This window comes from Python bivittatus, unplaced genomic scaffold (assembly GCF_059951505.1).
Source record: "Python bivittatus isolate LINGU-HERP-01145 unplaced genomic scaffold, Pbiv_v1 ctg000080_np1212, whole genome shotgun sequence".
NCBI classification, from domain to species: domain Eukaryota; kingdom Metazoa; phylum Chordata; class Lepidosauria; order Squamata; family Pythonidae; genus Python; species Python bivittatus.
The window spans coordinates 90,000,267-90,020,805 of record NW_028277035.1 but is presented as its reverse complement, the minus strand read 5'-3'; the positions used below and the strand labels follow the sequence as shown (position 1 = coordinate 90,020,805).

The 20,539-nt window shown below is 42.3% G+C and overlaps 1 protein-coding gene across 1 annotated transcript in view; it reads right to left on the bottom strand.

Moving 5' to 3' along the window:
• Positions 1 to 10,680: 10,680 nt before the first annotated feature.
• Positions 10,681 to 20,539, bottom strand: part of CLIC1 (CLIC family member 1) — a 34,567-nt gene continuing 24,708 nt past the window's right edge. The window contains exons 2-6 of the mRNA XM_088134654.1: positions 13,946 to 14,055; positions 13,598 to 13,723; positions 13,379 to 13,485; positions 11,749 to 11,930; positions 10,681 to 11,005 (exon numbers count right to left, since the gene is read on the bottom strand). Coding sequence (XP_087990780.1) covers positions 10,844 to 11,005; positions 11,749 to 11,930; positions 13,379 to 13,485; positions 13,598 to 13,723; positions 13,946 to 14,055 — 687 coding nt within the window. The 3' untranslated portion in view covers positions 10,681 to 10,843. The remainder of the gene's footprint in view (positions 11,006 to 11,748; positions 11,931 to 13,378; positions 13,486 to 13,597; positions 13,724 to 13,945; positions 14,056 to 20,539) is intronic.

The window sequence follows — 20,539 nt, the reverse complement described above, 5'->3', positions numbered from 1 at the left end:
GCTTATCTATGGCACCTTCAGAACCTCTGGATAAGGCCTCTAGAACCCCCCAACAGATGTTCCTAAAATGTAATTTTTTAATGTAACAGAAAGGGAAAACAATTAACCAGCTACAGGATAGAAGAGTCATTGCACTGATTCTATTTTTTTCTAATTAAGATGTACTTTAAATGAAATGAAGCCAAATTTAATTTTCGGCCTCACCCTGCCTCTTTTGGGAATGTGTTTTTTGGCGAGCTGCTGCAAAGCTGAGGGTGGTTCTTAGCTCAGAAAACATCATGCAAGCTGGCGGATGGGACTTCTTTGAACCCCAAAGGGACCCTTGCAAAGAAATATGATGCAAAAGGTAGGCATGTTGTTTTCCAGAACGACAGCATCCTTTTCCATTTTTAAAAATAAAATGAAAATAATGTTCAGCGGGCAGGGTGCAAATTGGTACCCTTGGATAGCCCCTTGCTGTTCCTTGAGTCTGAACACTGAATGTTTTGCTTGCTTCAAATAAGGGCGGAGAGGCACAAAATATTTTCTGCTCCTCTGCCTGCTGCATCTGTTCCCAGGGTTACGTTTCTCCCATTACAGATGCCGTAGCTGCAACACGATCTCCATGTAGGTTGGCCAAATTGAAGGCAGCAGTTGAAGGTCTCCTGATGTTGCTGCTTCCTCTGTGCTCCACGTAGAGCCTGCCCCACCCCAAATCAATTAGCTCCGCTAATCTCAAATCTCTAGAGCTTTTGGTCACAAGACCAACTCATCATTAAACCTGGCTTGCAAATATGATGCTACAAGAGCGCTCACTCCCAGCTTGCAGAAACGCTGTTGTTTGTAACAGGATAGGACAAAGGTGTCTTCAAGGGGCTATTTTGAACCATTGCCTTGAGCTCAAGATTGATTCCTGCCACTTGGGTTTAATTTAATTTCTCCTGCCAGAAGCTACCTCCATATAGAAACTAAAATATTACAAAAGAAACTGAGCCTCACAGAGACATCCTTGATCTCGCATCTACCTTTAATTTATATTATCTAAATTGAGGAACGCCTGTCAGTGTTTAACTTTTTAAACAAAGTGTTACTTTTTAGGGGTGTTATAGATACCCTGATGCTTGCCTGAACTACGGTTTATTTTAAACATGGATTGTTGACTACATGACCACAGTGGCATTTGCCCATCATAATAAGTTATTAAAAATTGGTTCAGAAGTCACGATTGGCTGTGGACATTGATTGTGCTGACTTTTTTTTTTTTTTTAACCATGCAGGGTCAATATTTTTCCTTTTCAAGTTTCTGAACTGGTGATGACATAACATAGGACCAGATCAGGCCAAAGGTTTTGGCCCTTCGGGTGGGGCTGGGTGGTTTTTAAGAACTGAAACAGGGACCTCAAGCCTTGGATATGTTTGTAGCATCCATTTGTTTCTCATTTTTGCCCCCCACACCCAAAAACACAGGAACATTGCAGCCACAAACATTTTCATTTCAGTGCTGCAAACTGGCAGTGTTGTGGGATCACCAAAGGCCATGTGCAACCTGTATGGTGGGTATTGTCTACCCTATGCTACGCGGTGGTGCAGCGGCTTAATGACGCTGAAAGTTGCCGGCCAGAAATGGTCGACGCTTCAGCGGTTCGAGTCCAGCCTTCACATTAGCAGGGTGAGCTCCTGTTTCCTCCCCAGTTCCTGTCAACCCAACAGGTCGAAAACTCATGTGAGTAGATAAATGGGGACTCTCACTCCGGTGGGAGGAAAAATGCTGGCGGCGCCTTGCAAAAAGGAGTCGGGAGCAGTTGCCGGTAAGCATGAAAAACCGTGCGTGCCCGAAAAGGGCGCGAAGCAACGGAAACCCCGCCTCCTGCGCTCACCAGCTGGGCTCTGCTCTAGGAAGGAGGCTCTGGCAAACCACTTCCGAAACAATTGCCTTGAAAACTGCAAGGACTCGTCCAAGCAGTCACTGCAGAGTCGGTAACGACTGAGCGCAGACAAAAAAAAAAAATGCTAAATGAAACAAATAAGCCACATTGTCAGCCCTACTAGGTCAACCAGACCAGGATATCAACTCCACATGAAGGCTAAAACTCCTTTTATTGAGATTGGCTATAACAACAGACTTTTGCATTTCTGATTGGGGTGTACCTCCTCCTTTTCCTTCTTATACTTCAGTGAATTAGGAAGACGTCTGCCTGAGCCATTTCTGAATGTTATCACTGGACTTTCAGAGTTTCAGTCCGCTTTTGCCTAGGTAATGATTCCTGCATATTTCTGTCTTCCTGACTCTGTACACCAGTGTTCTCTACACCATGTGCAACCTTGCTGGCTGGGGAATTCTGGGAGTTGAAGTCCACCCATCTGAAAGCTGCCAAGGTTGAGAAACCCTGCTCTACACACATAATGCAATTTGTGAATCCAGTCAATAACATATATTTTACAAGTTTTAATAATAACATAAACATGAGATGGGGCAAGATTCATAGGCTGCATCCCCTTTGATCCATTTGCTTGAGACCTGGATGGAGATCCCATCACTCCAATGGGACACCCCGTTCTTCACTTGAAAAGGACATCTTGAGTTCATATCTCCAGCCTCTGTTCTGAAACAAGTCCCAGAGTTTGGGAAAGGCATCTGCCTGAAAACCTGAACTGCTACTACAAGTCCAAAGAGGCAGTCCTGGTACCAACAGAGGCGAATATGTGTAGCTCAGGGTTGAACTGTGGAGTCCTTGGGGTTCTCTGAGCTTGGTTCTTTTCTTGCAAATGTTTCATCACCCAGCTAGGTAATGAAGATGTTACCTAGCCGCGCAAGAAAAGAACCAAGCTCAGAGAACCCCAAGGACTCCACAGACAGTCCTGGGCTGGATGAATGAACTCTGTGATTTAGAATACGTTTTATATACAGCACCCCTCTATTGTCCACAGTGCAATTTTTTTGGCCATGTCTAATTCACAACTTTAATATCAGAATGATTAATACCATCACGTCACTGGCAATTCATCCTTTTCTCCATTAGAAATTGTAAGAGTCATTTAATACTGTGCACAGTAGACTTATACAAGTGGAAAGGGATTTCTCCACTCTGTTTCCCTGTATGTGTTTTTTTTACTTATCCATCTGTTATCTTCCACTTAATTAAAATCTTTCTGAATGCATAGCTCTGCAAGGCAATGTCTTTCTCCAGGGATAGGAGAGATTTGCTGATTTCAAATTGAGAATGCCAATTCATCTCACCTAATGCAAATTCAAATCAGTAGCCAAAAGAAAGTGTAGTCATTACTGAAAATTCAGAGTTGGACCCTGTGGGAACCATAAAATGCAGGAGCCAATAGTAAAAAGGACCCATCAGATTATTTAAAAATCTGTCTGCTATCAGATGAATAGGTCCACGTCCCACCATCATAACTTGCAGGAACATGAAGCAGGACCTCACTTGTAACATCACATACGTTTTGAAACATCCTTCACCAGAAGATCCACCAGATTTCCTTTTCATACCCATCCTGATGTTTATTCAGAATTGGTTGATTTCTTCAGGCCTTTGAGTTGACATAATTATTTCTCCCGATTACTCTTTGGAAATGTCATATTTACAGCTTTTGGACTTTTCTTCATTATTTTCTTCTGTTTCACAGTTTTAAAAATATGTATTGTAAAGTATAGGTTTACTCATTTGGCTATTTTTCTTCAAAGTTTTTATCCTTGTGCCATTTCAAAGGGGTTTTTTTAGGCAAAAAAGGAACCTAAAGAAATTCTTCCTTAAATTCCATTAAATCAGGGGTATCGGGGGGGGGGGGAGGTGTCAAAAAAGTCAAGATGATGGCAACAGCAGGGGGAGCAAAACCGTTCCCATTTTTTACATGCATCAACACATGTAAAAAGGAGCAGAGTTTCCACTGCATGGTGGTGGCTACAATCTTGCCATTTTTCGATCCTACTCCTTGCCCTTGAACACTCCTGAATTAAGTGCTCAATAGAATTTACTTGGAGAACCAGTTGGGTGTGGTGGCGAAGGCACCAGGCTAGAAACCAGGAGACCAGGAGTTCTAGTCCCACCTTAGGCCCAAAGCCAACTGGGGGACCTTGGGCCACTCCCTCTCTCTCCACCCTAGGAAGGAGGAGGAGGCCAGGGCAAACCGCTTCTGAAATCTTGCCAAGAAAACTTCAGGGGAACTCACCAAGGCAGTCACCAGGAGTCAACATTGACTTGAAGGCACCAAAACTAGCCAACCAACCAAAAAGAATTTACCTCAGAGCACAAAAGTGCCATGGAGGAAATACAGAATACAAATTTAACAACAAATGAAATCATAAACATGCATGAGATGATGATCCTAAACATCAATACTAAATAGTATGGTATCCAGTGAGAGGCCTTCAGAGTAAGGAAGTATAGGACTGGTTTTTAATAGTGCTAACTGAATTTTTTGCCCACTTTTTCAGAAACCCAAGGTTCTTTGGTACATATTTTTGTGGGGAAAAAATGTCCAGATCCATTTCTGGACTGAACAATTTCTTTTGCTTCTATTTTTTTAAAAATATGGTTATTAAATTAAAGTTAATTGGATGAAGAATGCTGCTAATCAGTGGAGTAGAAAGTTTAAAAAGGAGGACCTTTTTGCCTAGTCCAGACCCAGAAGGAAGGAGAAACATGAAAGTCATCTTTTTAGTTGGCTATGCAGTATTGCTCCTCTGTGTTCCCCCAGGTAAGTGGAAATATCTGGGCAAATGTAGGTTTCAGAGAAAGATGATTTGATTTGTTGGTTTATCTACTGATTTCTTTGATTTTTAATCCAGCTTTTTCCAAGGTGGCTAGCAAACTATAAAAGCAAAACCAGTTCAAAATATAGACTAAAATTATACAATTACATAAACACTAGTATCATCTGAGAATTAAAAAGTGGGCAAAAGAGATGCATCTTTACAGATTTTGTAACTTCTGAGAGAGTGGGAGCCAAACACCACCCCAGGGAGTGTATTATGTAGCTTGGGGGCAACACAAGAAATTGCTCAGCAATTGCAATTTCTTCCCATCTCCTGGGAGGACAGAAAGGAACAACACATGGGCCAAAGAGGATTATAAAAGGGCAAAGCTGCCAGATGCCATGTGTAGGGGCTTCGTTTTTATGGCTGGATGCTGTGTAGTTGTTGTTGTTGGACGCCAGGGGTGAGGTTCATAGAATTTTAGTTGTAGTACAACTCCATGTCCAGTGTAAGAATTCTCAGACCATCCCAGAAAAATGCTTGAATACTTCATCCCTGTATCCTACAGCCCTTAGGATACAGCCTATAGTACAGGTAGTCCTCCTTTAGCAACCCCAATTGGGATTGGCAACTTTGCCGTTAAGTGAAGCAGTCGCTAAGTGAAACTGCAACTTTGCCCATGATCTTACTTCAGCTTTCCGATGCTTTAAAGATTTGTGAAGGTTGTAAATGCAAGGATTGGTCACAATTTTTCATCATCATAACTGTGAATAGTTGCTAAATGAGGCAGTTGCTAAACGAGGACTACCTGTACTGATTATTAATTCTTGCAGTGAAGAAATTCCTCTGTAATGGCATGTGGGAAAGACCTCGAGAGACTGGGTGAAGAGGCACTGCCAAGGGAACAGTCAGATGGGAGTCAGCATAGTCCACAGCTGGATAGCGGGCGGGGTAAGAGGCTCAGAAGGGACCCGCCCTAGTTTCTCGGGCTGTAAAGGGGACAGCAGGAGAATTGTACTTTTACTTTCAGACTTGCAAGATTCTGTCAATGTAGCTTTACAATAAAGAAGAATTAGCTCATCTGGTTGTGATTCCTGGTTTACCCCGTGAGGCTGACATCAATCTTGCAAGTCTGAAAATACAATTCTCCATGCACACACACACACACACACGGTTGATTGTTTTGGTCAGGGTTTTGTGCATTGGAGTTGGGTGGCTAATAAATTCAAATAAATAAAAAATATTTCAAAAAAATAAAAAATAAATCAATATTTGTAAAGGAAATGTGTGCGATAAGGTTAACAGAGACTAAGCATCCTTATTTTGCCTGTTTCCGTGGGGCAGAGGAGGGTGACCTCTCAATCATCCCAGCTCTGAAAGGAATGAATACATTCCATGTATTTCTATATTCTTGCTTTGACTTATTTGCTTTTATTTTCTTCTACTTACTTGTCCCCAATATTCAATCTTGGGGGCTTTATGCAATGCTTCGTTAAAACCTCTAGATGTGCGATTTGGTAACATACAGTTCAGATCTTTCCCTTGCAATCACTAGAAGCTCAGCCTCTAAATGGCACTTGGATTCATCTTGACTTACAGCTGAGATAGGGCATGAAAACAGTTGCAGTGGGAAAACTCAAATATATCTAAACTGGAGAAGAAAAGACCTAGATGAGCAAAGGTGGGACCCAAAGACATTTTTGAAACATGAAACAGAAGCGGACAGCCCTCCAGCTCCATTTTTCCATTCCTTGAACCTCCCCAAGATTATCTGCAAAAAGGAGTCAGTTCTGTTTATTGCAATATATAACAAATAAATACAATTTGGAGGCAAAAATGTGATTTGGGGGCATTTTCGCAAAATTCACAGGTAGGATTAGGTGAAACCTCATTAGTTTAAATATGAGAAGGTGGCTTTTAGGTGAAGATTAGAAGAAAATGTGGAGTTCTTGGGGCTTTCTGACCTTAGATGTTTGCTTGCAGACATTTCATTACCCAACCAGGTAACATCATCAGTGCCAGAAACATCTTAGAAGAAACTTACTTTGTTTAGAAGAAACTTCTTTGTAGGTGAGAGAATGTTAGAAGAGAACCAGAAAGAAAAGGCTCTTTCAAGCGGGTCTTCAGATTCACACCCCTTGCAACTTCTGTATGTCAGCTTGGTGATATCATACAGCAGTTTTGTTTTTTTGAAAATCTCTTTAACCTAAAGAACATCTTCACTTTTAAAATATAAACTTGCAGAACAAACAAATATGGACCACCTTTTCCCAGTTTCTTCTGCCCAACCCACCAGATCGGGGAGGCAGGGTATGTTACAGGTCCCCGCTATTAAGGAGGTCCATCTAGTGGGGCCGAGAATGGCCTTCTACATGGTGGTTCCCTCCCTGTGGAACATCATCCCCGCAGAGATAAGACTGGCCCCGTGATGCTCTTCTGCAAGGCCCCGAAGACATGGTTTTGCCAGTGGGCCTGGGGATCCCAGGTCGATACGGAGCCCATCAAATGGCTAGCGTGTGGTGGCCAGGGGCATGGGGGTGGGCGTAATGGGTTTTGTATTTGGGATTTTTATTCCTGTAAGCCACCTGGAGTCACCATGAGTGAGTTGGGTGGCCATATAAATTGCTTAAATAAATAAAATAAATAATTTGAAGGAGCAGAACCTTCAGCAATGTGTAGCTGAAACAGACTGGGTCATGATCTTTGGACTGAGAACTTAAGAGTTCTCAAAGTTGTCTAGTTTTGCTAATGAAATATTGGAGAGTCAGACATGTGAAGTAGTTAGTGCTACAGTTTCTAAGTGGCACCATACCAATGCTTTGATGGCAAATGCAGGACCCACTGCAACTGCTTTCATATCTCACCAGGCCTGGTTCTTAATTCTTCAGTACAAGTTCTTCGATACTTCTCTGGAAGGATCATCCATCCTGGGTTCTGCTTACGATTCATTGAACAGACATTTGGTGTAATGGTGAAGACCAGGGAAGTTGCAGATCCACTTTCAGTTTATTGGATAACCTTGGGTGGGCAACCATCTCTCAGCTCAACCTACTCACAGGGTTGATTTATAAGGGGAAAATGGGGAGGAGGAGTACTAGTATGTACCCTATCTTGAGCAGCAATGAAAGACAGACTTAAAACTAATGAATAATAAAACTCCATCTTTTTCTTCAAGGTGATCAGGCAGTGAACATTTGAAACTCAAAATGTTTTTCATGTGATAGGTTAAGCTTTCAGAAAAAGGATTGACACCAGTATGACCCAGCATGCTTCACAGACCATATGGGGATCTGATTCTCTCTCTCCTGACAAAATCGGGTGTTTTAGCTGAACTACAATTTTAGTTATAGGTTGTGATATTAAAAACTTTTGTGAAGACAAACTCTGTTGTTGTTTGTTTCCAGGATCCCCTTTGCGATGTTACACTTGCCTCTTTCCCACCATCTCCCCACTGGATTGCTTGAAGTTTGCCACGCTGTGTGGCCCATCACAGAAGTGTCTCACATCCGTGGCGAAAGGTCACAGAGGTGATGCTGCAATGGTTCTCATTGTTTTTGCAAAATGTTTAATGCTTTCATTCCATTCTCTCAAAGCCCAGGAAAGAAAATGTAAGGTGGGGCAGGCAGGAACACCGAACCTAACCTCACCCCTTTGCTCTTTCTGCTTGAGAATTCCGATTGGGTCAACACAAATGGACATCAGAAAGATACCTGAGAAATGGGAGACAGATCAAATGCTCAGGGAAATCCTAGTACTACTAGAAAGATCAGGTCAAACTCGTATCCAATGAAATGGAAAGGGGATGATTGGACATGCATGGAATTTATAATGATCTTCCATCTGGCCTTGACTCCCATTTCTCTCTCCCAGGTGCCCTTGAACTGGTAATTCATGAGAAGACCTGTGGGGATCCTTCCATGTGTGGAGCCCATGGCATTCGAACCATATTGGGAATCAATTTCACCTACAGCACTTTCTGCTGCTCCACCGACCTGTGCAATGGGGTTACTGGGGAGTTCAGTAACTTCTGGAAGCTGATCTTCACCCCATTTTTGTTCATCCTGGTCTACCTCTGTTGAGACAGTCATCCCGAAAGCAGCCTCATTTAGTGGTATGTGAAGGCACTACAGCCCGTCACTCTCTATGGTTACAATCTCTGTTTAACTCTGTAGACCTGGGAGCCCCAGAATGCTATAGGGGGATCTCCTTTCCTTTTCCTTCCCTTTCTTTAGATAATTTCTCAATGTTGCAGAGGGAAAATAAAGAATTGTTAATCTGCCTGATTCTACTGACTTTGCATTAAAAAGGAGAAGGAAGAGCTAAGACGGTAAAGGAACAGAAAGAGATTGCTATCCCTTCTATTTATTGCATTTCACTGCCCTTATCATAATTTTACTGTCTAAATATGGAGCGTAAACAAATTTATTCATCAAATTTGCATGCTGCCCAACTCCCAACAACTCTGGGAGGGGCAGGGACCTGTTTTATAGGTTTAGTGTTTACTTATATCACAGTTTAACATAATGGACTGATGGTGGTTTACTACTAAGTAATAAAAATGGAGGCGTAATCTGAGAATTACCACAAGTTTAAGGACACTGATCCAGTCAGTGATCTAGCATCCAATAAAGAGGTGAAATAATTGTTCAGGAAGGGAATCCAAAATCCACAGCAATCTTTGTTGACCGATAAAATCAATGCAAGGTTTCAAGTGTGTTTCATCAGACAAAAGGGTTAGAAAAAATGAAGGGGGATGAGGCTGGTCAAGAGCCTTCAGACATGCATGTCAAGAAAAATTTAAAAGAATAGATTGTACTAAGGCTTTCTCAAGCTTGCTGGGAAGAGAAAACAAGTTCTCCACTTCAAAAAACATAAATTCCAGCTGTTCAAGCAAACTGTAAGATACAAAGATCCCTTGATTGGTGGAAAACAGAAATCAACAAGGGCAGTCTTTTAGATTAGCGAGCATGGATATTATCTGATTTTTTATACTGGGCAAATCTCCAAAAATATACTTGACATTGCAAAAATAATTACCCAAGATGCTTTAGGTCAGCCTTTCTCAACCTCTTTTCTTCCAGACAGTTCCCATCATCCCAAGATGTTAGGGCTAAAGTCCATAGGAAATAGTAGAATTATCATTCAAGAATCCAAAGATTCCAGGCTGTGGGAAGCTGCTTCAGTGATATCTGATTACAAACAAGATTGGAGTTACTGGCTGACTTCTAGCTAAGATGCTATAAATTTAATAGTATTAATTATCACAACAGTCTTTGTAAGACAGAGAAAACTTGTTGGGCAGGTAATGAAAACCATCCCCTGAAATTGACAACATGAATGCTTTCTAGGGGACATTTTAAGGAAACCATGTTCTTAAGGCTTTAACTATAAAATATATTACAGCCTGTAACTGATTTTTTTCCCCAGTTATAGCCAGAGGGTTCAGTGGGAAGCATCACAGATCAGTTCTGACCTGGGTCACATATATTTAATGTTCCCTTCAACCATAAAGTTTTTGTTGAGGAGAACCAGGCTCAACTCCTGGTGACTTCATGACGACGTTTGCACACTTGGCAACTACGTTGGCAACAGTATGGAAGTGGATTGCTCTTGCTTTCTTCTAGGAGATGTTCTGACTTCCGGGCCTACCCTACAGATCTGTCGTTCCCTGGTGGTCTCACATCCAAATACGCAACAGGCCCAAACTTGCTTAACTCCTGAACTGTCAAAGCAACATTGCCTGTTTTTCTGGGCATCAAGCATGAAATGTTGAATAACCTAAAAGGCAGGATTCGTACATAGCTTGTGCCATCTGGTCTGCAGAATTATCCAGGGGATATCTCATCACTACAGAGGCAAGCCAATATTCCTGTGGTGGCCACAGTATCATGCAACAACTTATAATTATTTTCCCCTTCTTTGGGCAGGGTACAGGTAAAACATTAAACTTCATGTTTTTAAAAACACGTATTTTTATTTTATTCTTGCTCATATTTAAATTCAAATCATTTTGTCCCTCCAGAAAACAGACCTTCCCCCTGTGCTGGCTCCAGCTGCCAGACACAAATACATATGTTAAAATACCCTTTGATGAGCCCAAACCCAAGAATCCCTGCCAGGGAATCCCTGTGTCCCTTTTCCATGTTTCGAAGTTTACTACTTCAAAGCTTTGGCAACCAGCTCATAAGCTAATTCAATTTCTTCGTCATCTGGGCAGGTGCTGGCAAATTCCTCGCGGGCGTATGCATTCTTGAGATAGCGATGGATGCCAAGAAATTCCTCGGGAATAGTAAAGTTACGGTATTTCTTGCAAACCACCTGTTGGGGTTGTAAAACCATACATTATTTGCAACTTCAACGTATTGATCCATCAGGCTTATGTACATTCTGCAAGGAGGGACTTGGCAGTTGCATTGAATTCAGACTCCAAAGAGTCTTAGCTTTAATGAAGAGCAGCGTTCCGCTCATATGACTGCTAAAATATGCTGAGAGTGACATCTCAGCTAAGAGAGACCTGAAAAGATTTGGGGAAAATCACAGTGGTATGCAATGGTCAGACCTGAAGAGGGCTTTGAATCTGATGGGAACCCTGTCTTTGTCAACTGCTTCTCACCTCCTCCTGGCCTCACACAGATGCTGCATGACCTCAGGAAAATATGCACTGGAGTTAAGGACACAGCAACATGGGGTTCTATTCTGTTGCTGCCTCCTTAACTCAAATGCATATTTTCCTCACCAAACCCAGGCCCAGGAAAAGGCATAGCTTTAAGGAACAGCTGAGAGATGGAGAAAGGGTGCCCACACCAAATATGAAGTACCCTTGCCACTTCCGATCTGAATACGGCAGTCATAAGGCAGAGTTCAAATGCTCTGTGCCTTCCTGTATAAAACCAGAAGTTATGAAAATGAGACCAAAGTGTCATTCTTCCAGCATTTTTTCCCCAAGTAGATACCTCTATGCTTCTGGGAAGCTTACAAACAAGATGTGAAGGAAATCACCCCCTTCAGCTCCTGTTCCCCATAATACTTCACAGGCACCCTGTCTCTGAAAAAATTTTCACCTTGACAATATGAAGCTTGGGCAGCAAATTGCAGTCCGCCAACGTAAGTTCATTTCCATCAAGAAATTTGCGGTTGGACTGGCCTTCATCTTCTGCGCTGTTCTCGTCCACCTCTTCGGGGAGCGGTGTCATCAAATAAACGTCCAGCACCTTCAGTGCTTTCAGCAAACCCTTCTCAAGGTCTAGGAAGTGAAGAGTGGTGCAGGAAGGAAGAGAAATAAGAGGTACCAATGAAAAATCCAAAGGAGAAGACCACACAGCTGGAAGGATTCAACTGGTACTGAATTGGTACTGAAAACCTCAGGAGGTTTAGAAGAGGGACAAGGGAGATACAGAGATAAAAGAGAGGAAGCCAGCAGTATCTGCAATGGTCTGTGGGAATGACCTAGGGAGACAGGAGGAAGAGCCTCCGTCTAGACAAGGAGCTGACAAATGAAATTTGAGTCCAAAGGAGGAGGGGTGGCGAAAACAGCTCAGAAGGGACCCTACCTAGTTTTTGGGAGGGTAAAAGAGAAGGACGGGAGGGGTACTTTCAGACTTGCAAGATTCTGTTCGTGTAACCTTACAATAAAGATAGAGCTAGTACTCCTGGGTGTGCTTCTTGGCTGGACTACCTTGCAAGGTTGACAGTATCCAAGAAGAAAGCAAATAGGGCCAGCGAGATTTAAGATACAGAACTAGAAAACAAGAAGAAAATTAGTGAGAGGGCAGGACCAGGACCAGGACCAATTTCATCTATAGGATTTTTTTGGGCCATAGCAGCCAGTAGGAAACCAGGGATAATTAAGTGGTGGACAATTATAATCGGTTTCTTTTTAAAAAATTGTTCTTCTTGTTTTTAATGGAAACTGCCCAGGGTCATTTGCGGTTGGGTAGCTTCTCAACTGTATTAATCTTAAAAAACCAAGAAAAATAACATCAAAGAAAAAGATTTAGTTAGTAAAAATTAAAGACAACAGGTCATAAAAACAGAGAAATAATTGACAGGTGATTTCACAGATCAAAGTGAAGTCAAGCACAAAGAAAGTTACATTTCACACCAATGAGAATGGAGTCGAAAATGGAAAGCCGCCTAGTCCATTGGAGTTGGGTGGCTTATAAATTCAAATAAATAAAAATAAAATAAAATAAATAAACACCCAATGAGAAACTCTACTTGGGAACTGTTATCAAATGTTGCAGGGTGGAGTGCTCTTTTCTTAAAATTCAGCTGGCCAGCCATACCCATTTTCAAGTTGGTCTATTCCTTTCTGCCCTTCATTCACTCCCTTTCACAGACACTCAGTATTTTATAGGCAACCCTCACTGGCTTCTCAGGCTTTTCTTCCCCCAGTGAAGAGTGTTTCCTTAACCTGATACACATGCACGCACACTTTTGCAAATACTAGGTTTCCCACAAATATACTTACTTTCTCGTGCTTGTTATCCATATATTGTACAACTGACACTTTATGGGAAATGAACTGAAGAATTTTGAATTGAAGAGAAGGAGACAAAAGAGAAAGAAGAAAATGAAAAAGCAAGGTTGAGGAACACAAACCACCAGGAAGCAAGGAAAAGGAAATGAATTCATAAGCATTAAGCACTCACATAAGAACAACAATCAGGACTTGTGGTCCAAGATACTCACTGGAGTTGAGGGATGGGATTGGGTTCTTGATATAGGCAGAGAATTTGGCAAAGATATCAAGGCCAGCTGTGTTAGATTCAGGGTTACGAGCAGCCAGCTTTGGATACCTAAGGAAGAAGCAAAAAACAATCCATAGAGTTTGATAATCCTGAATGAAATTCCTTCTGTATCCAAAAATCCACTTTGACAATCAGCTCTATGGCTTTGTTTAGTTCATACTTAGGAGGGCACAGAACCTCTTCCAGAAATTCTTCAATCTTGTTAGTGTCCGTATGGACCTCAGTCCCATACATCAGGAATGGGAGCTGGCCTCCAGGACAGAGCTTCTGCACAGCCTCAGTCCTCCTACAAAGAGGAAGAAAATGTAAGTAAGTAATGAAAACCAGCTAATTTAATTGAAATTGGATACGCACGTGAGTTTGACCAGACCTCCCAACCTACTTCTTTCCACATGTTCCCAGAGCTGAATGGGACCTAGCTGGGAATTTTGAGAGTTGAGGTCCAGAGTGGAATGGAGAAGGAAGGTTAGTCAGGACAACAGGACAGGATTAGTGTTGTCTCACTTACCTTTTGGTGTCCACTGTGGTGACATTGAAGGTCACTCCCTTGAGCCAGAGAACCATGAAGAGTCGCTGGGAGAAGGGGCAATTCCCAATTTTGGCACCATCGCTGCCAGCCTGCAAAAGCCCAATCCGAACATGGAGGCTTAGGTACAACCATCAAACCCCAGCTCACAGTTCAGCAGAAATCATTCTACATCACATTTGGCTGGAAATGGTAGCAAGAGGAATAACATCATTTCATTTCTCCAAGTACAGTAATGACCATGCCTCGGTTCCTGTAAGGGTGGAGCAAAGTCCAACTCTGCAATCCCTGCTTACACCACTAGGTGCTGCCCTTTCACAGAAATATGCTAAAATACACAATCTCGTTATATTCCTGGAATTGCTTTCTACCAGGAAAACCCAAAGAGCAATAAATTGAAAACTGAAGCCACTTCTTCTCTCTCAGCCCCACTGCCTCTTACACACATACACCCAGCCTTTCCTGCATCCCTTCTTTTTATTTTTACCCCCACCCTACTTGTTTCTTCCAAAATGCTTGGGATTTCCACCAATTCTACCATCACCTTCTTTGAGGACACCTTTTTCCTTCTAAAAAAATCTTGGCTTCTTGTCACCTGCTTTCTCATTAGACCCAAGTTGCTCCTCCTAAGATCTCTGCCATCGGGGTGGGCAACCTATACTCATGCAGGCCTAACTCGTAATGGCATGTGGGAAAGACCTCAGGAGACTGGGCGAGGAGACACTGCCAAGGGAATGGTCAGATAAGAGACAACATAGCCCACAGCCGGATAGCGGGCGAGGCAAGAGGCTCAGAAGGGACCCTCCCTAGTTTCTCAGGCTGTAAAGGGGACAGCAGGAGAATTGTACTTTTACTTTCAGACTTGCAAGATTCTGTCAATGTAGCTTTACAATAAAGAAGAATTAGCTCATCTCGTTGTGATTCCTATCTGGTTTAGCTGGCAAGGCAGACCTAATTCCTCTTTTTTTTTTCCCCTACAACCCATTGAGGCTTCCCTGACCACAAGTTCAGAAAAGCAGCAGCAGAGTTTCCCATCTTTTAGAGGCAGGAAACTCACAGAGGCTATAGTTTAAGCCCAATATCAGCATAATGTTATTTTTAAACGGAGACTTTCCAAAACTCCTCCCCAAAACCCCAGAGGGATAAAACTAACATCTGCCCTGGCACAAATACGTAACATGGCTCCACCTATTTTGTATTACTACCACTTACCCCCAAATACCATTTTAATGTATCCTCCAACCAGAGAGAAGTTGGCCAGCCATTTTAAAATCTTCCCTCAAACCCACCTGTTGTGTGAAGTCTCTGTTTAATTCCTTTGACCCCCAATTGCCTCTCCATTTCCAAATGCACTATAAATTCCTTGGACTAAAACAAATTTTCTTGTTCTTTGCCCATGCCATAAAGTGCCATATTCTAGGGCTGTGTACCACTTCGGAAATACTTTGGAAGCATGCAAAAGTGCGAAATGGCATCTGTCTGCAATGCTTTAAAGCCACCTTGGCTTTTTTGGGGGGGGGGAAGTGTGTGTTTGCCCTCTGCAGGTGTCCCATAATTCCAAGCAATGGTGGGACTGTACGTGCTCCAAAGCATTTTTCTAGAACTGAAGTCGAAGCACTGAATCCAGAGTCCATATTGCAGTGAATAAATAAAAATATTCCAGTTACCGATGAATCACACAGTCTTAAAATAAATGGGCAGTGAGAAGACCATTAAAGAAACTTATAAGTAGGTAGGGGGGAAAAGCAGTATTGAAGTGATGGTTCAATTTAGAGAGCGGAAAGGATGCCTTAGAACAGTGTTGTCCAAACTTGGCCACTTTAAGATGAGTGGACTTCAACTCCCAGAATTCCCCAGCCAGCCATGCTGGCTGGGGAATTCTAGGAGTTGAAGTCCACTCATCTTAAAGTGGCCAAGTTTGGACAACACTGCCTTAGAAGTAAACCAAAGAATAATGTGATTTGTGTGTGTAATTCTATCCTTTGATCATATTGGGGACAGAGAACTACAGCTCTAGGCAGTATCCCGTAAACATGTCACAGACAAGAACAGGCTCTACCCAGACTTCTCCATGAATGCCAGCACCAAGCCGGGTCAACAGATGCTCATATTTAGAAGATGAGAACAGGTATTGCAGTATTCAAGTTCCTGTTCATCCATGAGTTACGCTTCCTGAGCCTAAACTACCCCAGCAGGTTTGAGATGTAGGTGCCTTGCGTACCAGCCAACCCTCAAGATGCAAAGGGAAACTGAAGATCATTTCTCCTCTAAGTTAGAGAAGACAGCATTTTCCAAGAGTCTGAATTACTGGCAATTTTTAACAGCCTTAAAAAAAAAAATACAAAAAAAGTTTCAGCTACAACTATTGCAGTTACTGATAAAGGAAAGGCGGGATTTTTTGCTGTCACCGTCAAGAATTGCATCTCTGCGTCACAAAGGTTCCAAACACCACCCCATAAAAAGTGCTGAATCCTCCTGTTAGGAAATGGGATGAAAATCCAGCATTAGTCATCAGGTGATATGCTTTCCATGGTAGCACAGCTCCTTCTAGGAGAACACTAAACTTTACTTTTCTCAAGAGGCCACAGTAACAAGACAGGCTTATGAACACCGAGCTTGCTAGCAGAAACTTTAACTACAGACCTGCAACTGGGTTTCTTTTATTAGGAGCTTGCAACTTTTTTCCAGCCACATTTCAAAAACCAAGAGGAGCCAGGACAAAAGCTTTGTTGTTGTTGTTGTTTAGTCGTTAAGTCATGTCCGACTCTTCGTGACCCCGTGAACCATATTGCGCCAGGCCTTCCTGTCCTTCACTGCCTCCCTGAGTTTGCTCAGTTTCATGCTCATTGCTTCAGTGATGCTATCTAACCATCTCATCCTCTGCCGTCCTCTTCTCCTTTTGCCTTCCATCTTTCCCAGCATCAGGGTCTTCTCCAAAGAGATCTCTCTTCGCATTAGGTGACCAAAGTATCTGAGCTTGAGCTTCATTAGTTATAATTAAATTACATAAAAGAAGGAAATTAAGTGGGTTTATTAGATTAAGTTTATAATAGATGTGTGGTTATGTCTGGTAACTCTTAATGGACTTTTGCTGGATGGGTGATGAAGATTTATAGATATGTTTATTGAGGATGAGGTGAGAAATGGGGCAAAGAGATCATTTTCTGTATTTTAAGAGATGGTGATAAGTTATTAAAGTTGCGTATACTTGCTGGGAAGAAGGGGGAAGTTACTTCTTTTCTTCTTTAATTTTTTAAATTTAAATTAATATTTAATTTAATTTAATTTAATTTAATTTAGGTCATCTACGAGAGATGGGCTTTGCCTAGCATGGGCAAAGAACAGAGTTGACCATTTTTAACAAAAGGCAGAATTATGGCGGAGGAAGAAGGCTCCTGAAGGCACCCCAAAAAGACGGAGGAGTCATGGTTACCTTAGCCTTCCCACGCTGAAATTATGGGGAAGAGGAAAATAATGCAAAATTAATTTAATTTAAAATTTAATTTTTTTCTTTTTCTATTTTTCACTTTTTACTTTTACTTTTTCATCTTTTGTAGCTTGTATTAATTTTATCTGTGCATTGTAATCTTTAATAAAATCATTATAAAATTATTGTTGTTATTAAATAGTCTACCACATAACTCTAATTGGATTTGGGTTTTTTGACTATCGGATCTAGGACAGCTAAATAACATTGTCATAATATGCGCACTGTTCCAAGTAATGCAACTTTTCGTAATTGAAATTCGCAATCCATTCCTATTGTATCCAAGAGCTTTTCCAGATCTTTGGTATAGCACCAAATGCCCAAACCTCTACTTTCTTTTTCCATGTTTGCTCAACCTCTACTTGATTATTTACTGCTGGATTATTCAAAATTTTGTTTTTTTAATGTGACAAACAAAGGAAGTGTGTGTGCCTGAAGGGTGTGTGGCAGAGCCTGTTTTCTGGCTACGTTGGAGGCCTTTTATGATTCTCCTCTGGCTGCTGTGTGTTTTTATTTTTTGTGTTCTTTTTTTAAAGTTTGTTTTAGTAATTATACATACCTTTTTATTGATTTTAAAGCTGTGCACCACCCAGAGTCATGTATGTGAGATGGGCGGCCATATAAATTGAATCAATCAGTAAAATGATTACTTTACTGTTTAAATCCCATTATAAATGACAATTTGGGAATAACTTTTGGGGGCTCTGGGGGAAGAACCCACGGGTTTTAGGTGCCCAGCACTTGCAGCCGGTCTCTTTCTGGTGCTCAGTGGAATAGATAAATCCTTCCCAGATTGCTTATAAGTTGTGATAATGTGCTTCAAAAGTGCTATTGAAGACTTGATTTACAGCAGGGCTGGCGACGACTGATAACTCAGAGCACAGCAAAAAAGAGGGCGTTGCTTCCAGTTTCTGCTTGTTCTAGAAGTCAGCCCTCCTGGGAACAGTCAGAGGATGCCGAGACCATGGGGAACTCCTCTTAGCAACGGTTGTCACCGAGTGGAGGCTCTCGGCCCGGTCACCGTACAGCGATCGCCGAGATAGGCAAATCACACTCCCAAAGGTCTACTGTCGTCAACCGCTACTATGGGAACAGACGGGTTTCCCTCAAATCCACTGACTAATCTGGAGGCTACAGAAACCATCTGCATCCGGAGAGAATTTGCATCCGTGCTTGCAGAGAGCAAGGGTTGCCACAGAGACACCCAAACAGACTGAAGCAAGGAGCAAGTCAGGAGGCAAAATGGCCGCCTTAGAGCGGCCACCTGTGCAATTTTCATGAATAGGCCACCTACGGGCCTTCACTAGTGTGGACAAAGAACAGAGTTGACCATTTTTAACAAATGGCAGAATTATGGCGGAGGAAGAAGGCTCCCGGAGGCACCCCAAAAAGATGGAGGAGTCATGGTTACCTTAGCCTTCCCACGTTGAAATTGCAGGGAAGAGGAAAATAATGCAAGCATGAAAGACTCTGGGAAGCAGGATGCTACCGGCTGGGTTCAGATGCTGCAGGAGCAGATGGCTTATTTGCAATTTTAGGCTGCTGTCCGCTCCCGGCATCTGCAGCTCAGCATTTCAGATGAACCCAGTGAATTAAAACACTCGTGATGCTCCTTCCAAAATAGGAAAAATGACTCAAGGGAGGGTGGGCGTTAAGGGATGAAATGGGAGTCTTAAACCTCTGGTCATTTCACCCCTTTCCAAAAGGCACACACCCTCTCCAAAAGGCAAAAAAGCACTCAAAATTTCAGGCCCTGTCCATTCCAAGGGACTCTGGGAACCAAACTGCTCATCTGTGGAAGTTATGTATCAGGATAACTGGTCACAGCTTAAGGTGATTATTTTTTAACATGGGAAGAAGAAGGGATCTACCAGTGGGGGGTGGAAAAAACTACCCCCAGATCGCCCCTCCATCGCCTTTTTATCTTTTTCTATCTAAAATCACTGCCAGTGATTTAAGTGGACACTCTTCTCCCTTACAGTTCACCAATTATAAATTGTCATCTGTCTTTGTCAGGGACTCCTAGTTTTTAATTTAATGCTGACTCTTCCAGTGGCTCGAGGGGGGAGGGGGAATCCAACCCACAAATCCATCCATGCAGAAAATATGCCTTTCTTGGAACTTGATCAAGCAAGAATGAGCCATAAAAATAATACCTCAGTCAGCTCCTGGGGTAAAGGGGTGCGTGAATATTTGAAGAAGGGTGGGGGAGGCGTTCGAACTAAAACTACATTATTCATTATGGTTTGAGACTGTCTGTTCTGAACTGCAGGAAGACAGGGACTTCCCAAGCTGATCTCATCTTGAGGCTGAGGAGCGTGGCCAAGAAGGAGAATTTCCATTCAACCGGAGGCAGGAAATTCCACTCTAAGCCGTCAGAAGCAACTTATGCGCCCAGCCCTCGACTTATCTTTATTCAATGCATTCCACTTCCAGAAGCACTGTAACTCCTGAATCAGCCTCTAGCCATGCCACTGCCCACTCTGAATCAGGGGCGCACAGCTTGGAGTGGGGGGGGGGGGGAGGCAACAGCCACATCCAGCTTTTAAGTGGCAAATCATGGTTCCACGGTTCAAAAATTAGGCAGGCATTCAAGGGAAAAAAAGCCACGACAGAAACTTTATTCCAAATTTAATGGAATTAACATAATTACTCCCCATCATATTTAATAACTTCCCCATTCTATGATATTGGTTGACTGACTGATTGGATTTATATGGCCGACCATCTCACTTGCACGTGACTCTGGCCGGCATACACCGTTAAAACACAACTAACAATCCCAACCTTCCACCATTAAAACCAATTAAAAAACAGTTAAAAGCTATAGTTAAAAAAATATTAGAAGTCCAGTGGCAACTCTGGGAGAGACTTTAGAGGCTGCACCTATGACTTTCAGAACTCATGCGTGGCTTGGAACTTCTAATCCTGTCCCTGTGCTCTAAATCATCAGATTTCCCCCACCCTAACTTAAACGATTCCAACAGTCCTAACCTTTAATTTAGCTTACCAAACCACACTCCCTGACCAGCCCTTTGTGTTGTTAAGGAAAGGGTGGCAGATGAAGGACTCTAACCAAATTGGTGTAC